Genomic DNA, 20,998 nt, shown 5'->3' on the forward strand with positions numbered 1-20,998 from the left:
TTCTTTTCCATCCCATCTAAAAAAAAGTTTTTTATTTTTGATTCTCTAGGAGATATTTAATGAAAATCACAATCATTCCTCTTCGTCAGCTTCCACAGAGGTCGTCTTCTCGTTTGATGTGGGGAACGGACCTCTGGAGGTCAAAGTGCGCTCCGACCTCCCGCTAAATGACAACCGGTGGCACAGCGTGAGAGCTGAGCGAAACGTGAAGGAGGCGTCGCTGCGCGTCGACGACCTGCCCGCTGCAGTACGCGAAGCTCCAGCTGATGGATTTATTCATCTGCAGCTCAACAGCCAGCTATTCATAGGTGAGAAGCAAAGCTGGGAGTTTTTCTGGACAACAGAACGAACCGTGAGGCTCCCTTCAGGTGGAGACGAGCTTTCAGCAGAACATTGCACTTTAACAAGGTGAACAGAAGTTGAAACTGAACAGTTTCACATCAAATCTGAACAGATCACATTATAAGCAAAATTATGATTTTGAGATTGTTCAGTATCTTTGAAGGTTTCAGCAAACTGTTTTATTATTTAATGGTGACCTTTTATGTCCCCTTGAACAGGTCAAAATAGGGGAATACAAAACATATTTATTATATTTGTTTTGCACAAAATTATTCTTAGATAATGATATTTTATTCTGCTCAGTCTACTGAGTGTTTTGTTGTAGGCCGTCTTGTCACTCTGAATAAGCTTCTGCTGGCCACACCCACCGAACTCAACTTTCACACTCATGTGAAAATTGCCTCATTTATCCAACCTTACATTTGTGAAAAGCAGAAGCAAGTGGTTTCTGGATGGTAAGTCAACAACTAAACACTTGTCTTTTCCAGCAGCCATTGTACAGTGCATACAGCAGTAAAACCAGCTGCTCAAATGTGCTGGAACTCTGCTTGGTTGCTAGGCAACAGGCTGGGCTTGGCTGGGGTTGCTAGGTAACGGGCGATTCCCTGATGAGTTGTGACGTTACATTTCGAATGTTTTTGATACAGCTTATTTTCTAGATACCACAAAACATTAACTTTTTAACTTATTGCCAAAAAAACAGTTTTTTTAAGTGTTTGGTCAGTTTCTAGAAGCAGTAGAAACCCAAACGAAAACACAGAGATGTAGAAAAAGGGGATTCTGGACGTTTTTGTACTCTTTACTAGTATGTCACAGGTTTCGTCTTGAACCTTTATTTTAATAAATGAATCATCAACAAAGTGCTTTTAGGAAACTGACTGTCTGTTGAGGTTTTCCTCAACAATTTAACAGAAGGAAGAAATCCATCCTTGGTTTTAGGGATTTATCTCTGCAAATATTATGAACATTTACACACATGAACGTTGAATGAAATAAAAGCAACGCCGAATAATGATGAAGCTGGAAAGATGCAGAACCGACTGGCTGACAGTTAATCTGATAATCCTCTGACAGCAACCATAAAGAAGAGACTCTCATCAGAATCCACTGGTCTGATATCCGACTACCGGCACGTTGATGGGACGTTTGAATGGAAGTGGGAATGTGGGGATTATGAGATCCACAGCTTTCTGAGCCGTCAATTGTGCTGTCGACAAAGATCTTATTCAAGGTGGATTTGAGGAATTGCAGTTCTATTCCTGTACAATTGTTGTTTTATCCGTGTGTCAAAAGAAAACTCACTAAACAGCAGAAGTATTTCATGCTTCGATAAATGGCTTAATGCACTGGTGTAAAGATTACAGTGGATGTTTGTTGGGCAAGTTGTTTATTTTCCTTTAAATTGTGTCCCACTTGTAAAGAAAATACATTTTTGAGTTTAGCAGTATAGTAGAGTGAAAAACCCAAAAGTCGTCTCCGCCTGTCCCAAACAACGTTTGGAGGAAGCAACGCGACGATGTCGGGTGGAATCTCACCAAAGCAGAGAAATACTGAGATGAGATTCTGCAACCAGTGAAGGTTGCACAACTCTAAGAGACCAAACGGTTTCCTTCGAGGCGTGAAAGTTTGACAGCAAACAGCAGGATTTGTACGGGAGAGGATTAGGGACACTAACAAAACTGAATCTTTAATTTAATCTCAGAATTCTGGCTTTAATCTCCTGAGAAACAAAAGTCAGATTGCAGAGAAAATAAGACATTTTTTTAAATTATTCTCAGAAATTTTGGGAAAAAAAGTTGAACTTTCTGAGTTTCAAAAGTCAAACTTTTTCCAGGTAAACAGCAGAAAGCTCAAACTTTAAATGAAATATGAATCGACCTCTTGCCAGCCTGGTTTGGCAGTGTTGTGTTTTTCTTCTTCATTTCCAGATATTTTGCTTTAAAAGTTGTTTTTGTCTTCAGTTTAGAGCCAAAATGCCAGTTGATGGTAAATTGTCCCCTGCTTCTCTATCTGTTCAGGTCAGAACAGGCTCTTCAACCGGTTTCTGCTCTAACAAAGTGTGGTAGGAAAGTAAAACAGCTTAAATGGCTGAAATTGTTGCTGTCACGCAGGATTTTGGGTCTGACTCACAGTATTTCTGTCTTCCAGGCAGCTCCAGTCCTTTTCCCTCATTTAGTCGTCATTTATTTGCATCCCTTAGGAAATGTCTTTTCTCCAACACACACTGTTATTTCTTCCTAATCATTACAGCAAAACCTGAAGTAGGTGCACTAGATTTAGATCTTCCAATATTTATTTTTCAAAGTAATGGTGCCGGAAAGTTTGAACTGAGCATATCGAGCTTTTTCAAATTCAAACCGGAAGCCAACTCCAGTCTGTGATGCACAGATTAGGGTGGGCAGGTTGGACCTGGAGGAAAAATGTCATTTTGCCAAGTCTCTGCGTTTGGTTGCTTCGTTGAATGTTAATTGACTTGTGGAAGGAGAGTCGGGTTTCCTTTGGCTTGTCGAGAGTTTAGGCTTATTGTCACACAGCAAATGGCCCATCAGTCAAGTAGTTAATCAATAAAAAGCCAAAAAATAATGCTACCCAGAATGTGTTGTTGTTTTACAATTGTGTGGCATATCGTAGTACAGAAAAAAGCAACAATTTGTAAACATATTAGCATGAAAGGAGGAGAACTAAGGGGGCCTGTTATGCAGAAATTCCCATTTGTAGATTTTTGTACTTTTATTCGGGTCTTAACTGCTTCTAAAAACAAACCTGGAAAAAAAAGCACATGATTTTTGGTGTCTGGAAAATTAGCTGTTTTAAAACCCTCCATAATGTAACGCCCGTTACCTAGCAACCACTGATATTTCACCCGTTACCTAGCAACCCAAACTCAGTTCCATCACGTTTGGTCGGCTGGTTTTATCGCCGTATGCACTGTACAATGGCTGCTGGAAAAGATGAAGTGTTTTGTTGTTAAGCTACCACACAGTAACAACTTGCTCCCTTATAATTTACATTTATTTCACAGAAACAATGCACAACATTTAATTAACCTTTTAACCAAGAGGTGCACGGTACCAGGTTATGCCAAAAAAAGAGCTAATTTCCACCTGCAGGTTCAGGTGATCAAGTATGAATTAACAGATTATGACTTGGTGAAAAGCCAGTTTGGTAATTAATTACATAAATAAAGTGTCACTACAGTAGGCAAACCAATCAAACTACAAACTAACCGGCAATTAATAAAGAAAGAAGAATTACTAGAGTACAAGTCTACTAATTAGAATAACATTTTATAACTAAAACATGCTATAATCTCATTTGGCAAACTATTTCATTGTGACAGTTTTATTAAGGGCAGTTCGACATTTCGGGATGCTGCACTCACCTATGAAGGCTTTAGTTATGTTATCTGATCTCAAAGAGAAACCTTTTCTTAGATGTGGAACAGCAATATCATGAAGAATTTTACAAACTGAGCAAATGTTTGGGTAAAATGTCAGATTTTCATAGTTAAAAAAAAATCATAATCATTCTTTGTGCAGGAGGCTCTACTTCTGCTTTTCAAAGATCTACATGTGTATAACATCTCATCTGTTTGCAAACATGCACACCAAAATCTGCATTTTTTTGTGCCAAAAAATCCAATCACCATGTTTTGTAGCTCATTGACCTTTAAGAACCTGTTCAAGGAAGCAAGTTTACAATAGACTGAGTGAGAGTACAAATCAGGTTTTGGTTTTCTTCATTCAAATTTAACAAGGAAGAAGAAAAAAAGAGCTAGTGTACCTGCAGCACTGTTCTTTCTTTTCTTGGCAGGAGGCACCGCGTCACGGCAGAAAGGCTTTCTGGGCTGCATCCGCTCTCTGCAGCTGAACGGCGTCACACTGGACCTGGAGGAGAGGGCAAGGATCACACCTGGCGTCCGACCCGGCTGCCCCGGGCACTGCAGCAGCTACGCAGCGCTCTGCCAGAACCAGGGCCGATGTGTGGAAAGGGCCAGCGGGTTCTCCTGTGACTGCAGCCACTCTGCCTACACCGGAGCCTTCTGTCACGAAGGTACTGACACACTGACGACTCTACCAGGAAGTTCATAAGAAAACAAAACCCTGAAGGTTTTAAAAACTTTCTGCATTGAGAATTGGGTTTTTCACGTTTGTAGATTTATATCCACTAGATATTTCTATATGAAGACTGGCAGGAGGTTAATTGACAGATCACAAACTGCAGCAAAAAAAGAAAGAAAGAAGGAAAGAAAGAAAGAAAGAAAGAAAGAAAGAAAGAAAGAAAGAAAGAAAGAAAGAAAGAAAGAAAGAAAGAAAGAAAGAAAGAAAGAAAGAAAGAAAGAAATAAACAAAGAAAGATATATGAAAGAAAGAAAAAGAAAGAAAGAAAGAAAGAAAGAAAGAAGTAGGAAAGAAAGAAAGAAAGAAAGAAAGAAAGAAAGAAAGAAAGAAAGAAAGAAAGAAAGAAAGAAAGAAAGAAAGAAAGAAAGAAAGAAAGAAAGAAAGAAAGAAAGAAAGAAAGAAAGAAAGAAAGAAAGAAAGAAAGAAAGCAAGCCTTGGGGAAACATGGTCTAATAACTTCAAGAAATTAAAAGAAAATCTCCACTGAGAGTTCAAAATGGGGTTGTTGGAGTTTCTAACTCCTGCAGCTGCTTTGACAATTTAATTCTCTTGGATATATGAGATCATTTATAATTTCAGCATGTAGTTCAATATAGTTTGAATTGAGCATTTGTAAGATATAAAGTAGGGCAGCACATCTCCTGCTGGCACAAATTATCACAAGGGGTAAGAAAAACTGAATATGCAAAATGGGAATATTTGATTGTCTCATAGTTACAGTAGAAACTTCAATAAAATGCAGTTATTAATATTCCTATGAAAATAAGACTCCAAAAAAATTGATATTTTACTTTTTTTTCCTACTGCCATTTGCATCTCAACTGCTTCTTGAAACAGCTCAAGCACTTAAAAACACATCCAGCCATTATTAGCAATAAATTTGTTTTTTTGGTATCTGAGCAACCATCAAAAAAGTTTGCTTGCGAGCAACCCAGCAGAGTTCACCTGTTCCACCGTTACCGAAAGCAACTCGCAGAGTTCCACCGTTACCGTTCCAGAATGTCTGGTCAGCTGGTTTTACCGCTGTAGGCACTCTACAATGACTGCTGGAAAAAACAAGAGTTTTCTTTTAGAATTACCATCCAGATAACAACTTGTTGCATTCTTGTTAGTTGTGCAGGAGGCTCCATTTCTGCTTTTCAAAGTTGTATGGACGTACAATTGGGCATCCATTTTCACTTGCAAGTGTAAATGTTGGGTTGGGGCCATGGCCAAGAGCAGCAGCTTATTTGGATTTAAAGAGACAGGACTCCCTAAAATAGCTCATTCTGAAAGAAGCTCAAACAAACTAAGAATCTCATTATCTAAGGATGATTTTGTGCAAACATGTTTTGTATAGGCCATAGAACTCAAAAAAAAAAAGCAAATCCTGCGTGTTTTTCTTTACTTTGTCACCTTCCATAAGATAAACTTCACACCTGAGAAGTTTCCTCCTCCTGTTGTCTTCATCTGTTGTTATTACTCCGGCTTGTTTTGATTTTCAGAAGCCACTTTGCTCCTCTCATATATCCGGATATGAGTCTGTGTTTGAACAGCAACCTATGTTACTGCATTTTATTGCATTTTATCTTGACAGCTCAGTCCGCACATGTTATCCAGAGGCCCTCCAAAATAATATTTGTTGTTTGCCGGTTTCATATAGTGGTGACAGGCAGCGACATAAGCCAGCTTCTCAGAGGAATTTGACAGCCACTTTATTCCACTGGAAAGTGACGTCCTGGCACACGCACAGCCTTCAGCTGGGTTTTGTTTTACTTCTTTCAAAGTTTCTATATATTAGATGATGAGCGGAGCTACTTCACATGTTTCTATTTACATATTAACAGATCTTATTAATGATAACTTTATTTTTAATCTTTAAATGTAATACAGAGAGCGGAAAATATTGTCGGTTTAAGATTTAATCTTAACATACAGAAGAAACAGGCAGCTTGTGTTTATTGTATTTATTTCTTATTGGAGTATAACCTTTAAAGGATTTCTACATCCCATAAATTCAGTAGCATGCCTGCTGTGTGGTTAAAGCAGCATGGGACATCACCATTGTGAGTTTATTATGTTTGGAAATGTTACATTCCCAATAAATCAGTTCATGTTTTTCTGAAGTTCCAGTTCAAATCAATGGCATCTCCAGGCACCAGTTCCAGTTGTTATAGCAAATCATAAATTACTCAATAATAGGAATGTTTTTGAAAAGCTCAATATAATTAGAGATGTGTATTATACAGATCGGAGGAGACCAAACCTTTTCCAAAACAGGTCACATCTGGCAAGGAAAAAAAAGTTGTGGGTCACCAAATATTTATTTTGTTATGAAAAATGCAAAACATAAAATAAAAATAAAAATTCTATTGTAAAAACAAACTAAATTTACTATATTTTAATAAAATCTAATGACCTGATTTCTAAATGGAAAGAATCTGAAATTCATGTTTCTGGTTCTTTGTCCTATTAAATTAAACGAGAGCAAAAAATGTGGTTAACTTGAATAGTTTGTTGTTCCTAAAGTTTTCCATTTGAACACTATTTTAATCTGTCCACATTAATCTTTTTCCTTTAATTTGCTGTAATTGTATTACCATGAAGAGTCTGGTGAAATATATCTGTGATTTTCTTAAATTGTGGACAAGGGCCGGACAGAATCATTCGAACGGCTGTAAATGGCCCCCGGACCACACTTTGGACATCCCTGCTATAAATTAATTACACAAAGATTGTTTTCAAGCCTTTATTTCTGCTAATAATGAAGATTTTTTTCCCTCACAGCTAATAAAAACAGAACTTTTAAGATTGAAATAATACATGAATCTTGACTTAACGAATATAATTATAAGATACTTTTAATCTGACAAACGGCTCTTAACAGAAAATCTGTTATTTGTGCAATTCTAGCTGGTTAAAAATTGAGGAAACCCAGAATGTTAAATAAAGCTGTTGACTTTGACGCAGTTGTCTTTCCTAGCAGCCATTTTACAGCAATAAACATCCGCTGACTAACCGTGCTGGCACTGGTTGCTAGGTAACAGGCGGAACTCCACTGGAGTTGCTAGGTAACAGGCTGGGGTCACTAGGTGAATGTTTGTAACTTTGGCAGATTGTTTCACTTAAAAAGGGAAACATTTTATGCGTTAAATGATCTGCCAATGTTACTAGAACTTTCAATATTAAAGGATAAAATAAGATCGTATTTCTTGCTTAATACGTGTAAGTTACTTTTGACTTATTTCAAGCATACTGATATTTGCACTAGAAATTAGACCAGAATTACTTTGTAAGATTTTGTGTTTTTGCACAAAATCTTAAAATTAAACCATATTGAGCATCTTTTCACGTTGATTGTTTTTGTGATTTTGTGGTGTTAATTTAGAAATATTTGTAAGAAATCTACAGCTGTACATGTAATCCTAGCAAACATTTATATTAAATTAATTTGTTAGTGATATTAAACCATTTACTTGCAGAAGGAGAAACCCATCAAAATTCAGGAGCTGAAATGTTTCATGTCAACATTTCTTTATGCATGTCGTGTGTTGTCGCTGTGATGGAAAAAAATGCTAATGCTAACCCGGTTGAGACTCCAACTCCTGTGAAGCTTATGGCTACATTTTAGCAGGATTCCCGTCAGCTTGCCCGCTGATAACTGCCTCCAACTTTTTTATCTTCCAGAAGTTTCAGGCAGCTTTGAGCCGACAACATCCATCACATATATCGTAAAGGAGCCATATGAGGCGAGCAAGAACAGCAGCTCTCTGCACTCATCCATCTACTCGGATATCACACTGAGAGGAGACGACGTCTCCCTGAGCTTTAGAACCAGTCAAAGCCCTGCACCGCTGCTCTATGTCAGCTCTTTTTACAGGCAATACTTGATCCTGCTCATCAATAAACATGGTGAGGACTTTTGTCAGACAAAGATTTTCTGTTCTTATAACCTATAGCCCTTTTGTTCGTTCAGCTACTTTTCTCTGTTTTATGGATTTGCTCTGTCACACTTTATTAGCTTGTCTAAAGCCATTTCAACACTCATAGATCAGTTCAAAAAGGTTAAAGAAATGTTTGGAGGAATATTCAAATATCAGCAGCAGTCACTCAAACTTTCCTTTGGTTTATTCTTTTCACACAACTCCTGTATTTTCTGAAAGAACAACAGTTGTTACAATCTGGAAGCACAGCAGCTTATCTTACTGCTACATTTATGTAAAGGATGGTGGGATTTTTACAGAAGATTAGGGCCAGTGAAAAAAATTCAGTTTTTTTTTTCTCAAAATTGTGGCTTTTATCTCAGAAGACTAAAGTCTGAGGGGGAAAAACTTAGAATTTTCTGAAAAAGTCAGTATTTTTATAGCAAAGTCTGAATTATGACATTCACTTCTTAAAATTTAGAAAAAATGTTTTGAGAATTTTGAGAAAAGCCTCAGAATTCTGATATTAAAGTCAGAATTTTGAGATTCAAGTAAAATTTCTCTGAGCAAAGAAGTCAGAATTTTGAGGTGTTTTGAGTTAATTAGTTGATTACTTGTTGACACCGTGAGTTTCCATATTTAACTTTTTCACAATATTAAAATTTTGCAAGACACTGAATTTAAGGTTTTCTTAATCTTCACACCATAATCTTCACAATTACAGCAAACATAGACTTTAAATACTTCACTCTGTATTTTATGAAACTATGAGTTGGACATTTTGACCAAAATATTGAACTTTTTCCTAAATATTAAACTTATTTTAGATGTGTCTGTGTAGTTATAGTTCCTTTTTCAGGATAGAAAATGTACATTTAATATACTTTTGTCTGTTGTAATTTTTATTTTGTGCGTTTATCTTTAAGTCTCCATCGACCTTTTTTGTTTGTTTTTTTGTAGATGAGTTAGAAGTGAGGTACAAGTTGCACAGCAACAGAGACGAGGAAGTGTTGAGCAGCCGAGTCATGAACTTAGCTGACGGGCGTCTGCACACTGTGACCATCAGGCGACAGGCAGACACCGTGGCAATGCAGGTAAAGACAAACATGCACACACACACATACATGTTTGCGCAGCTATCTTTGCGGGGACTTTCCATTGACTTCCATTCATTTCTACAGCCCAGACCTTACCCTTACCCTTACCCTAATCTTAACCATTACATACCTAACCCTAACCAAAACTCAATTCACACCTTAGTCCTAAATCTGACCCCTGACCCAAAAACAACGTTTCCCCTTGTGGGGACCAGGCTTCGGTCCCCACAAAGAGCAGTGGGTCCCCATAACATGGTATATGTCATGACAATGGTCCCCACAAGGTATTAGAAACAAACGCATGCACACACACACACACACACACTCACACACCTTCCCATCTACCTGACAGGCCAGAGCTGTTTTTGGATTCGTTGACAAGCTGAGCTGTTGCCGGTAGCGACAGGCGTGACAAAGATTTCCTTTAATATTTCAAAATGTATTTATATTAATATCCAATTTTAAACTAATCAATATTACAGGTTGACTTCATGCAGAAGAAGTGTTGTGTTTAAGTCATTTTATTTGATGAATGTGTGTTTACATCATGTCCTTATTTAATGCAAACAGAAAATTAGAGGTACAAAATAAAATAAAGATGTTAATAATTAATTCATTTAGCTATTCTTTAGATTGATTGCGGATTGTACTAGAGATGCACGAATCCAATATTAGTATCTGTATTGGCTCTCATATTAGAATTCTAGGTTGGGTATCAGTGGCAATGTGGGGCAATTAATCAATTAATCACATGATAAATTATAATGAGTTCATTAATTTCCATTCTAATGATCTGATATTTTTTGAAGTGCAGTTTTGTTTACAAAGACATCAGATTCCATTTTATTTATGGTTTTGATTGTTTTTACTTCAGTTTTATTTATTTATTTGGTTGTTTTTGTTTATAATTAAAATATCCTCCAGTGTTTAGAGTTCTGCACAAAATCAAAGTTTAGCTTAATGAGGGCAAACTTGCATTATTATCCCATTATCAGTATGTTGCATGAAAATGGTCTCAAAACAACAATATTATCATGTATTGCAATAATCACAGGAACAATTTATAGTAAAATTTATTGTGATAGGCCTATTTGCATTGCATTGTGTTTGCAAATATTAAAATCTTAATGAGATCCATCAAAGTGCCTCTTTGTACTGCGACAAACTAAAAAAAATAAAAAATAAGACAAAGTTGTATAAAAACTTTTGCAAAGTGCTTTAATTTCTTTCCTCATTTAATCCTTCTTTATGAGTAATAAAGAAGGATCTTTTCTGAACAGATCGTTATTGCTTTTAGATTTTGTTTCTAATCAATAATCTTTCAGATCGACCAGAATGCCAGAGAGGAATTCAACGTGACGGCTGACGTGGAGTTTAACGTTAGATCGATCATTCTGGGGAGAGTTCCAGGTAAATAAAGTTCTATTTTTTATCTAGTAACAAGCAGTAAAACGTTTTTCAGGGTTTCAGTTGTTTTCTGTTTGTGACCAAGGCAACTGAAACACCAGGAAATGTTCAGAGGACTGGAATCAACAGAAAATAAATCAATAAATCTCAGCTCAAAGTGAACTGTTCAGTTTCACTTTCAGCTTCATTTCTGCCAAAGTGACGGACCTGATTGGCTCAACGATCAGTCACTGTAACTGATCAGTCACTGATCGTTGAGCAGAATCATCTGAAACTGTCCAAAAATCTAACCTGAAGGCCAAAGGGGAAAAGTACCGCTCAGAAGTCTGACTTCATTCTTCTAAGATCAAAAGTCAGAGAAAAAAGTCAAAATTCTGATAAGAAAAGAAAAATGTCAGAATGAGATTAAAATCAGAATTCTGAGGAGAACATCTAAAATTCTGAGGAAAAGTCAAAAATTTTGAGAAAAAAGTCTGATGTTGAAGAAAAAAGTAAAATTCCTGAGAGGAAAAAAAATCTGAATTTTGAGATGAAATTCTAAATTCTGAGAAAAATGTCAGAATTTTGAGAAAAGGATAGAACTCTGAGGAAAAAAAGAAGATTTTTTTATATAAAAGTCATAATCTTGAAAAAAGTCAAATTTAATGAAAAAGTTTCAAGTCTGAGAAAAAATCTGAAATCTGAGATAAAACTCAGAATTCTGAGGAAAACGTCAGAAAGTTTAAGGAAAAAAGTGAGTTCTGGAAAAAAAAAGTTAGAATTTGAAGATTAAATTTGAATTTTTATTTTTTTCAGTGATTTTAATCATCGTCTGTATTGACGTGATTGTTTTCCATATTTCTTCTGTTATCATGCAGCAGGTAGCATAATATTTTACTAGATTCTTTCACATGGTGATGTAAGCACCAAATTTGGCTTAGATGGTCCTTAGATGTCCCTCTTTTGAAAAACCTCTTAAAATTCAAGATGGCTGCCCATTTTCAAGATGGCTGTCATATGAGGGATCGAATTATTACATCTTGCTATAAATACGCACAGACTTCCACAGCACAGTTGATTCTGGCATCAAACTGTATATTTTTGACCATGTAGAAATCAAATCTGTGATTCTAAACTCTCAGAAACCTAATTTCACCTTATTTTGATTTATTTCAGCTTTCTGCTCCACTTTAGGACAAAAGGATATTTCCACCGTTTATTATAGAGCAAATTAAAGCAACAACTAAACAAGAAATATTGAAAGTAAACCAGAAATAAATAGTATTTTATAACACAAAACCTGATAAATCATCTCTGCAGGAGCTGCTAAAAGCAATGAAACCTACAGATTGGATGTGGGGGATTACTTCCTGCCACTCATCTGCAATTTAAAACCCTAAACCTGATTAAGCAAGCAGCTGATAAAATGCTCACTCCAGCCAGGTTATGCTGCCGTGTCATATTTATGTATGGAATATTTTTCCCCCTCTGGTTATAAGTTAGCTTACTGGCAGCGTTGTGCTGCGTAATCAGGCACCTCAGCAGGAATAAATGTGTTTTATTCTGATATTTATATCTGCAGGAGCTGCTGGAGTTCATGTTCAGTACCTGTTAGTCAGATTTTCTATTTCAAAATTTAACATTCTGTTACCAAATACATAATATTTACATCTGTTTATACTTGGTGACATTTTCATCTCCTTCATTTAAAGCCACAGACTTTGTTTTTTTTCCCCTCTAGATCCACAGCAGCAGAAAAGATGAGAATACGTTTTCTTCATCTGATTAATGCGCCGATCTTAGTTCATCATCATGATTTCATTATTCCTTTTGTGTTTCCTAAAGTATTAATATAACAGATAAGACAAGCTGTCACCTTTTAGTATTTATGGCCGAGCCGCTCTGCAATAAAGCATAACCTGGCTTCTGCTGTTTGGCCTCGTGAATAATGAGACCCCCGTTTAACAATCGAAGCACTTTTACAACTTTTGACAGGAAATCAGTCAAAAGATTAATGGATCGGCCTCTGCGACTAGATTTTACTTTTTTATTGTCTTAATATACCAGATCTACATTTTTAATTGAAAATGAGTAACTTTTCATAAGCTAATTGCTGAAATTAAATATTAATTTCCCCCATGACTTTGTACATAGTCGCAGATTCTGCTAATAAATCATGATTTTGTCCACAAAAAACTGTTTAATAATTTGTTTTTGTGGCCATTTAAGTGAAATCAGTTAAAGTGTTCTTACACTGCACATACACAAAATCTTAAGTATTTTTATTCTAGTTTCTAGTGCAGATATGTTAGAACATTTGAAATAAGACAAAACTAACTGAAAAGTAACATTTTACCAAGATGAAGGAGCTTGTTTTAAATAAATAATTCATTAATATTAATTTAACTAAAGTTGTAGTTCAACTAAAATGTCTTTATATAGATAGATAGATAGATAGATAGATAGATAGATAGATAGATAGATAGATAGATAGATAGATAGATAGATAGATAGATAGATAGATAGATAGATAGATAGATAGATGTGTTAACATAACATTTGTTAGAAAAAAAATTGAAATTTTAAGATTATTTTTCAGAAACTTGAGGGAAAAAACATAAAAATTTAAAGTTTGAAAATTTGCTAGAAAAAAGCAAAAATTTTATGATTTTTCTCAGAAATTTTCTAGAACAAACTTGAGAATTTTTGAGTTTGAAAAGTTGAAAATTTTCTAGAAAATCTGAAATTTCTGAATTTTTTCTGTAAAATTTCTGATATTTATTTCAAAGTTTCTGTTTTTTTCTAACAATGTTTTTGACTTTTAAAACTCAGACATTTCCTTGATTTTTCTGGTGATTTCTTGGTGGAAATTTACTCCAGTGCCATTAAACCAGTTTAAACTAACAATGCTAAGCTAAGAATGTATTTTTTTTGTTCACATTTACTGTTGATAAATCCTGCAGTAAAAAGTTAAATTTTCCCGTCAACGTGGTGCTGGATATTTGATTTTATTGTTATTTTGTCGGGTATGACATCATTTTTGTTGCCAAACATTCAGCACTAAAAAAACAACACGTTTTCTCTTTTGTTGTTTTGTCTTACACCAGCTGGTAATAAAAGCATAATTAATTGTTGATGCCCTTTATTAGCGATTAGCTTATGAGAACAAGCAGTGATCTGTATTGTTTCTGTATTTTAACGCTGTAATTTGTTTTTGTTCAGAGTCCGAAGGCCTGAGCGCGGATCTCGCCGGCTTGGCGTCCGCCGGTTTCACCGGTTGTCTGTCGGCCGTTCGCTTCGGCTCCATCTGTCCTCTGAAAGCTGCTCTGCTGCGACCCGACGGCCGCGTTTCTGTCGCCGGCGCCGTCGTCGGGTCGAGCTGCGCCGCGCCGGCTCAGGCCGATTCCTACGCAGCAGAAACGACACATTCGCTATCAGGTGAAAACAGAACGGCCGCAGCGTTTCCTGGTCTGCTGTGTTTTTAAAATGATACTTATGGCGATCCATTAGGATTAAATTTTTTATGGCTCATTAAGCTTTCATCTCAGTAAGCAGGCAGGGAGTCGGCACAGCGACAGATGAGAGTCATCAAGCAGCTCTGGGGAAATTTCTTCAGCCTTTATGGAGGAACTACTTTCACTCCTTCTGTCTTAAAGCTGATTTACATTTAGGCTGCTTCCACACCCGCCATGTTTAAACCAAATTAATCAAACTCTAGTTTATTTTGGTTCATTTGTTGAGGTGTGAAAGTGCAATTAATCCCAAAAAAGAAAATACAAATTAACACTGTCACCAGCATAAAAGAATCCAAAAAATAAACAAGATGAATGTAATTTTCAGGCTTGTTCACTGCAAAAACACCAAATAGTTATTCTGGTCGAGTTTCTTGTGCAAATATCTTAATACATTTGAAATGAGACAAAACAGAGCTTCTTTGAAATCAATAATTCCTTAATATTAATTTGTTTTAAAAGTACTTGTTCCACTTGCAGCTTGTTTCGCTTGTAGCAACATATTTCTCCCACTTTATAAATAAAAATTTGCCACCGTATTGGGGCCACTCTAGATAGAAGAAAAAAGAGCTGTAAATTTCTGCCCAGAAATATTTTCTTGAAAAAACAGCAAAAAATAAATAAATCTAAGTTTGAAAAGTCAGAAATTTGTTAGAAGAAACTTGAAATTTTTTCAACTTTTTAAACTCAGAAAGTTTCAAGTTTCTTTTCTAGACAATTTCTGCTATTAAAAGTTTTTTTTAAATAGGAGCTTTTTTGTTTTTTTTATCTCTAATGGCCCTCATACGTCATCACAGAAATAATCTACCAGTGAAACTGGAACTTTGTTGTCAATATTAAGAATTATTGAGTTTAAAAAAAGCTCCTATATCTTTCTCAGACGTTATTTGGTAAGATTTTGTGTTTTTAGCAGCGAGTGCTCAGTGTCTTCTTCAGTGGTTTACATGTCATTTTCGTCAGTGTTTCTTGGTGCAGCGCCCCCACAGGCGAGCAGGTGAACAGGTTTTTCATTAGTTTGGTTTGTTTTACACATTGTAGTGTGAAATTGAACCACAGCAGCTGAAAATGTAACAAATGTTACAGTTTTGGTCCCAAATTGAACCGAATCCACCAGACTACTAAGTGTGGAAACACACTAAATCTTTATTTCTAGGTATTTTGATCTCCGATATTTCCCTTGTTTTGGTTTTGTTGGCTTCTTAATATTAAATGTTTTTCTTTTTTCTGTAGACCAGCCTCTCTCTGTGGATCCTGGCCAGCCTTTAGTCAACACCATTCGGAGTGATTCAGCTCTAGTTGGAGGTAAAACCAGTCATATCTCTAATGACAACAGTTCATCTCAAAGATTTCTTTGTATTTTATTTTTAGCAAATTTGAAACATTTTCTGGTGCTCCCATCTGAAAAGCTTTTTGTCATGCATGAGCTTTCCATTAGAAACCTGATGGTTGGTCAGAAAAGCTGAAATCTGTCTGGGGAAATCAAACTTCTCCACTGCAATTATGTCCACCATTAATGTGATGGTGAAACGTTTTCAAGCCGGAGAGAGAAAAACCTTCAACTTGGTGCACAAACCAAATTACTTCCACAAAACCTTCTTGATAAATTAGAATACCACCAATAATTCTATTTATTTTAGCAATTAAGTTCTAATAGTGAAACTCTGTCTTACAGATTCCTGAGATAATATATATTACTATTGGTCACAACTAATCAAAATCAAAAATTTTTATTTAAATATTTTAAAAGACCAATTTAAAAAAGTTTTCAAGACAAGAATTTTAAGCTCTACATAAGTGGTGTCCAAATCTTTACCCCTGAAAATTTCTGAGTTTTTTTCTATCAAATTTTTTACTTTTCAAACCCAAAATTTTTATTTATTTATTTTTTTCTAGCAAAGTTCTGAGCTTCATCACAATTTTTTTTACATCTCCCTTTTATAAAATCTGCAACGTGCAGTTTGTTCATACAGAACTACATTTTTTATTACTTCTGTATTTTTTTCTGACACAACATTTACATTTTCTGACAATCCAAATTTCTGTTTTCTGGTCATAACACCCAACAGAAAAAAAGCAGTAAAAATATAAATAGCGTTATTAATTTAAATATGCTTCAGTTTCATTATTTTCTCTTCTGACTTCAATATTGAAATATTTATTTTTTTAAACTGTATTTAGCAGGATGCTATTGTCTTCATGCCTCTGTGTGTTTTGTGGTTCTCAGGTGTGATTGCAGTGGTCATATTTATCGTGGCGTGCGCGGCAGCCATCTTGGCTCGGTTCATCTGCATCAGGAAGGAGACGTATCGGAACCAGGAAGTGAAAGCAGCACAGCCGGGCGACGGCCGCGCGTTCCCGTTCAGCGGCCAGCCAGACTCTCTGAGCGTTCAAAGTGGAAACCAGAAGGAGTTTTTCATTTAGCACAAAATAACCTGGAAGGACTGAGCTGGATAAGTTACCAAACAGTGCTTTACCTATTCCTCCCCTTCTGCTTTATTTATGTATTTAGTTTTGTAAATACAGACTCACTTGGCAGAGATATTGGACTCACTTTAAAGAGTTAAATATTTGAACTTGTGCAGTTCGTAGTGATTTGTGTGGTTATTTAGATCCATTTCAAAAGTTTTCTGTCAATTTGAAAGACAACAATAAACAAATACACTGCAAAAACACAAAATCTTACCAAATAGTTTTGGTCGAGTTGCTACACATGAAATGAGACAAAACATATAAGTAACTTTTTAGCAGGATGTAGAAGCTTGTTTTAAGTAAATAATTCCTTAATATGGAAGAAAAAAGTAGTAGTTCCACTGGTGGATTGTTTCACTTATTTCACAACTTACAGGCACTGCACTGTTACCTAGCAACCCCACCCAAGTCCAGGCCGTTACCTAGCAACCCAGTTCTAGTTCCACTGGAAGATTATTTCACATGGAAAAATGTCTTGATATAAATGAAATAATCTGCAAGTGAAAATTGAACTTTTTCATCAATATTAACTTGCAATTAAAGTTTTAGCTGGATTTAAGTCAATAATTCATTAATAATGATGAAAAATATCTAGTTCATTGGAAGATTGTTTCACTTATAACATCAGAAAAATGTCTTTTTACAAGTGAAATAATCCACCTAAAAATAATCAGTAAATAAACTACTAAAAATCACACAGAAATATTTTAATAATTAAGAAACTTGTAACAGGATATTTTTTCTAAGTTGTAAGTTAATTTATCTACCAACGGAACTAGTACGTTTTCATCAATAATATTAAGAAATTATTGATTAAAACAAGCCTCTGTTTCTTTCTGAAAAATTACTTTTACGTTTGTCTTATTGAAATGTGCTAAAACATTTGCACTAGAAACTAGACCAAAATTACTTGGTAAGATTTTGTGTTTTTTGCAGTGTGCAGTGAAAACTTTTGAGCCGGGAGAGATTTATAAAACGTTTTCTAAGACTAGTAAATCTGAGACACCAGAGCCAAAAACGACGTGGAGATGAAAGTATGGATTATCCCAGGTTTACATGGAACAACCCAGCCGAAGCACATGCATATAAAATCCATCTGTTACAGGTAAGAATTGATCCAAAATGTTCTGTATATATGAAAACCAAATTAAAGTCAGACTAAAACTTCATCATAGAGTTGCTTGGAAAGCTTCTCTTTGCTTTTCTCTGCTTTGTGATGAAAAACTTAAAAGAATTTCTTTTTTCAGCTTTGGGTTTTAATGCTCCACCTGCAGCGATCAGCCAACATCAGAACGCTTTCAGAAGCAGCTTGAAGCCACATGGACCATAAAACAGAACTCTCTCTCACCTTTTTCACTTTGTAGACACTTCCTGGTTTTTGCTGACGTTCTTATCCATCTCTGCCTGATGGAGGATTTGAGACTCTCCAGTTAACTTTTAGAGTCCATATTGTGCAAAGCTCTCAATTGAAGTAAGGGATTTTCATGACGTGAGCTTATAAAGCATTTTTATTTTATTTTTATCCTCTGTTGAAAGAAATGACCTACCATTTCAACTCTAAAAATCTGATGTTTTGTTTAGCAGTTTTTCTTCTACTAGAGTAACAAAAAATAAAAGAAAAATGCTCTCGCCTGGACAGAGAAGAAATTATTTTCCTTTCAGCAGCAACACAAATATAATGTTAATTCAAGATTATTCTGCAAAGTGATCAGATCCATATTAATTTTATAGAATCAAGGTACAATTATTGACGTAATTATGAGTTTTTAGGCGTCACAAACAACAACTTTTGGGTTAACAGGAAAATTGAACATGTTGAACTAGTCTTGGTTTGAGATGCAGTTAAAATGTCTGGAAATGTTGAAACTTTGACAGTGCAGTCGGTATTTAAACACAAATAATGTACACAATTTATTTTAGAAAACATGTTAGGAGCTCGGCTTTGGTTGCTAGGTGATGGGCGGAGTTCTGCTGTGGTTGCTAGGTAACGGATAATTCCGAAGGTTTTTGTAGCTGTTCCAAAAAAACCCAAAAAAACTATTTACCCGTAGCCAAAAAACAGCTGGATGTTTTTGTTTTTCTTAAGCACTTGAACTGTTTGTAGAGGAAAGTGGAAGTACAAAAGTGTCAAAAATGTAAATTTTGCATAACCGGCCCCCTTTAAACGACAGGTTTTCTCTGTAAGAATTACTTCACACCCATGAATCCTGTAAGAAGTCGTGTAAAAGTAAATCAGTATGAAAGAGGTCATGACATCTGCCAGGAGTTGCACTTCCTCTTCCTGCCATCCAAACTGGTTGGTTCATGTTGGACTCTAAGGGCTCCTGAAAGATCGTCCTCAGATTTAACTCCCTCCCTTCCTGCTTGTTCTCTCTGCCGTTGTTTCTTGTGTCTCTTGTCATTAGCATGCAGCAGGCGTCCCTGCAGACCTCACCGGATGCAGCAGAAAGCTGTGATCAGAGCGTCTCCAGGTATTTTCTGCTCTCAGATGGAGAAAACAGAACAGTAAAATAACCTGAGGGGAATTTTTACAGGAACAAAACTAAAGATTTTTTTTTAAAAACAATTTGTTGTTCTAGCTATAATTATTTCCAAATGTGTTTGGAAGTGTTTCTTTAAGTTTACACTATATTCTATTAATCAATTGTTGTTATATTTCTAAAATGTTTGTCACCTCTGTTGAACCTTTACACACTTGACCAAAATTAGTTATTTCTAACTTGATTTTCAAAAAGGTAAAATGTATGAAAAACTAGTTCTTATTGAAATATTTGTCTTTTTTTTCTTAGTTTGTAACCCTGAGCTTGACTTACTTTTTGAAAGAAACAAATAATTTTTATGGAAAATTCTGACAAACTTGTTCAGCTAAAATTTTCATGTTTTTGTTTTCACATGCAGAATAAATGAAATAATTAAATTATACTCATCTGAGGTGAAGTTTTGGTTACATGGAGTCCATCACTTTGCTTTCGGTTGAAAATATTGAAAATCTGTTTTTCCAATTGATTTTGTTCTGTTTTGTTTTGGTTCAGTTTCACCCAAAACCTTCCAATCATATTTCCTGATCACTCAGAGTTTAACCAGCCGTCATGTTTTAACTATTCCACAACAATATTACAGCAAGCTGTTGTGATTTAAATCATATCTCAGCATCAGTTGTCCACTTCCTGCATAATGTAATATATGAGCAAATCCACAGAGCAGCTCCCTGGAATGATAATTAAATTAATGACTACTTAAGGTTGGTGTCAAGTGTGCTGAATAATTGTGCTAAATGTTCTCCATCCTGTGTGAATGGAGTTGATTAATGCCAATTCATGCAAATGCAAAAGCAGCTATAAGTGATAAAAGAAGAGGCGTTGCTGCTGAAGGTGGGCAGGATAATTATGAGGAACCGAATCCTGATTAGTGATCTGATGAGACTGCAGCACTGCGGGCAGCAGTGATGCCGCTGCCGATTACAAACAACATCGAAGACCTCTGTTGTCAGTTTCTATCCATCATAATTGTTATGGAAAATTAGTCTGGAAGAGAACTCTGGCTCTTTCTGCTCTGTGTTCACAAAACAGTCGGTTTGTTTGCAACCCGGCCGAACGGGAAAAGCAGAGGCTTTTTCTTGTGTTTGTTGTCTTTATTAAAACCAATTATTATTTTCCATCCTTCATATTTCTGCATTAATTTGCATTGGTTTATCACACTGAATTCATATACATTGCAACACGGAAGAATATGGAAAAGTTTAAGTTGTATTAGTTTACCATCTATAATCTATCTCTGGCTTTTACCAAGCTAATTTTTAGTGTAGTTAAAGGAGACCTATGATGAAAAATTCACATTTTGAATATTTTAATACTTAAATTTCTTTATAATGCTTTAAAAACACCCAGCTGTGTTTTGGCTATAAGTTAATGTTTTTCTGGTGTCTGGAAGCCGTTTCAATATTTTCTGGAGTGTAACGCTGCAAATCAGCCGTTACCTAGCAACCGCAGTGAAGCCAGCCCGTTACCTAGCAACCGCAGTGAAGCCAGCCCGTTACCTAGCAACCGCAGTGAAGCCCAGCCCGTTACCTAGCAACCGCAGTGAAGCCAAGCCCGTTACCTAGCAACCGCAGTGAAGCCAAGCTCGTTACCTAGCAACCGCAGTGAAGCCCAGCCCGTTCCTGCATATTC

General features: G+C 35.8%; 1 protein-coding gene and 1 long non-coding RNA gene across 2 annotated transcripts in view; both read left to right on the forward strand.

The window, feature by feature from the left end:
* LOC122838867 (contactin-associated protein-like 4) overlaps nucleotides 1–17,151 on the forward strand; it is an 84,258-nt gene extending 67,107 nt beyond the window's left edge. Inside the window, exons 18-25 of the mRNA XM_044129882.1 lie at nucleotides 90–308; nucleotides 4,156–4,395; nucleotides 8,130–8,354; nucleotides 9,326–9,459; nucleotides 10,788–10,872; nucleotides 14,071–14,286; nucleotides 15,591–15,662; nucleotides 16,585–17,151. Of these exons, the coding sequence (XP_043985817.1) occupies nucleotides 90–308; nucleotides 4,156–4,395; nucleotides 8,130–8,354; nucleotides 9,326–9,459; nucleotides 10,788–10,872; nucleotides 14,071–14,286; nucleotides 15,591–15,662; nucleotides 16,585–16,781 (1,388 nt within the window). The 3' untranslated portion in view covers nucleotides 16,782–17,151. The remainder of the gene's footprint in view (nucleotides 1–89; nucleotides 309–4,155; nucleotides 4,396–8,129; nucleotides 8,355–9,325; nucleotides 9,460–10,787; nucleotides 10,873–14,070; nucleotides 14,287–15,590; nucleotides 15,663–16,584) is intronic.
* A 405-nt stretch (nucleotides 17,152–17,556) lies between these two features.
* Nucleotides 17,557–19,381, forward strand: LOC122838428. Its single transcript, XR_006371891.1, has 2 exons — nucleotides 17,557–17,934; nucleotides 18,077–19,381. It is a non-coding gene; the product is annotated as an uncharacterized LOC122838428 (long non-coding RNA).
* Nucleotides 19,382–20,998: the final 1,617 nt, after the last annotated feature.

The sequence above is a fragment of the Gambusia affinis genome, linkage group LG10 (assembly GCF_019740435.1).
Source record: "Gambusia affinis linkage group LG10, SWU_Gaff_1.0, whole genome shotgun sequence".
Taxonomy (NCBI): domain Eukaryota; kingdom Metazoa; phylum Chordata; class Actinopteri; order Cyprinodontiformes; family Poeciliidae; genus Gambusia; species Gambusia affinis.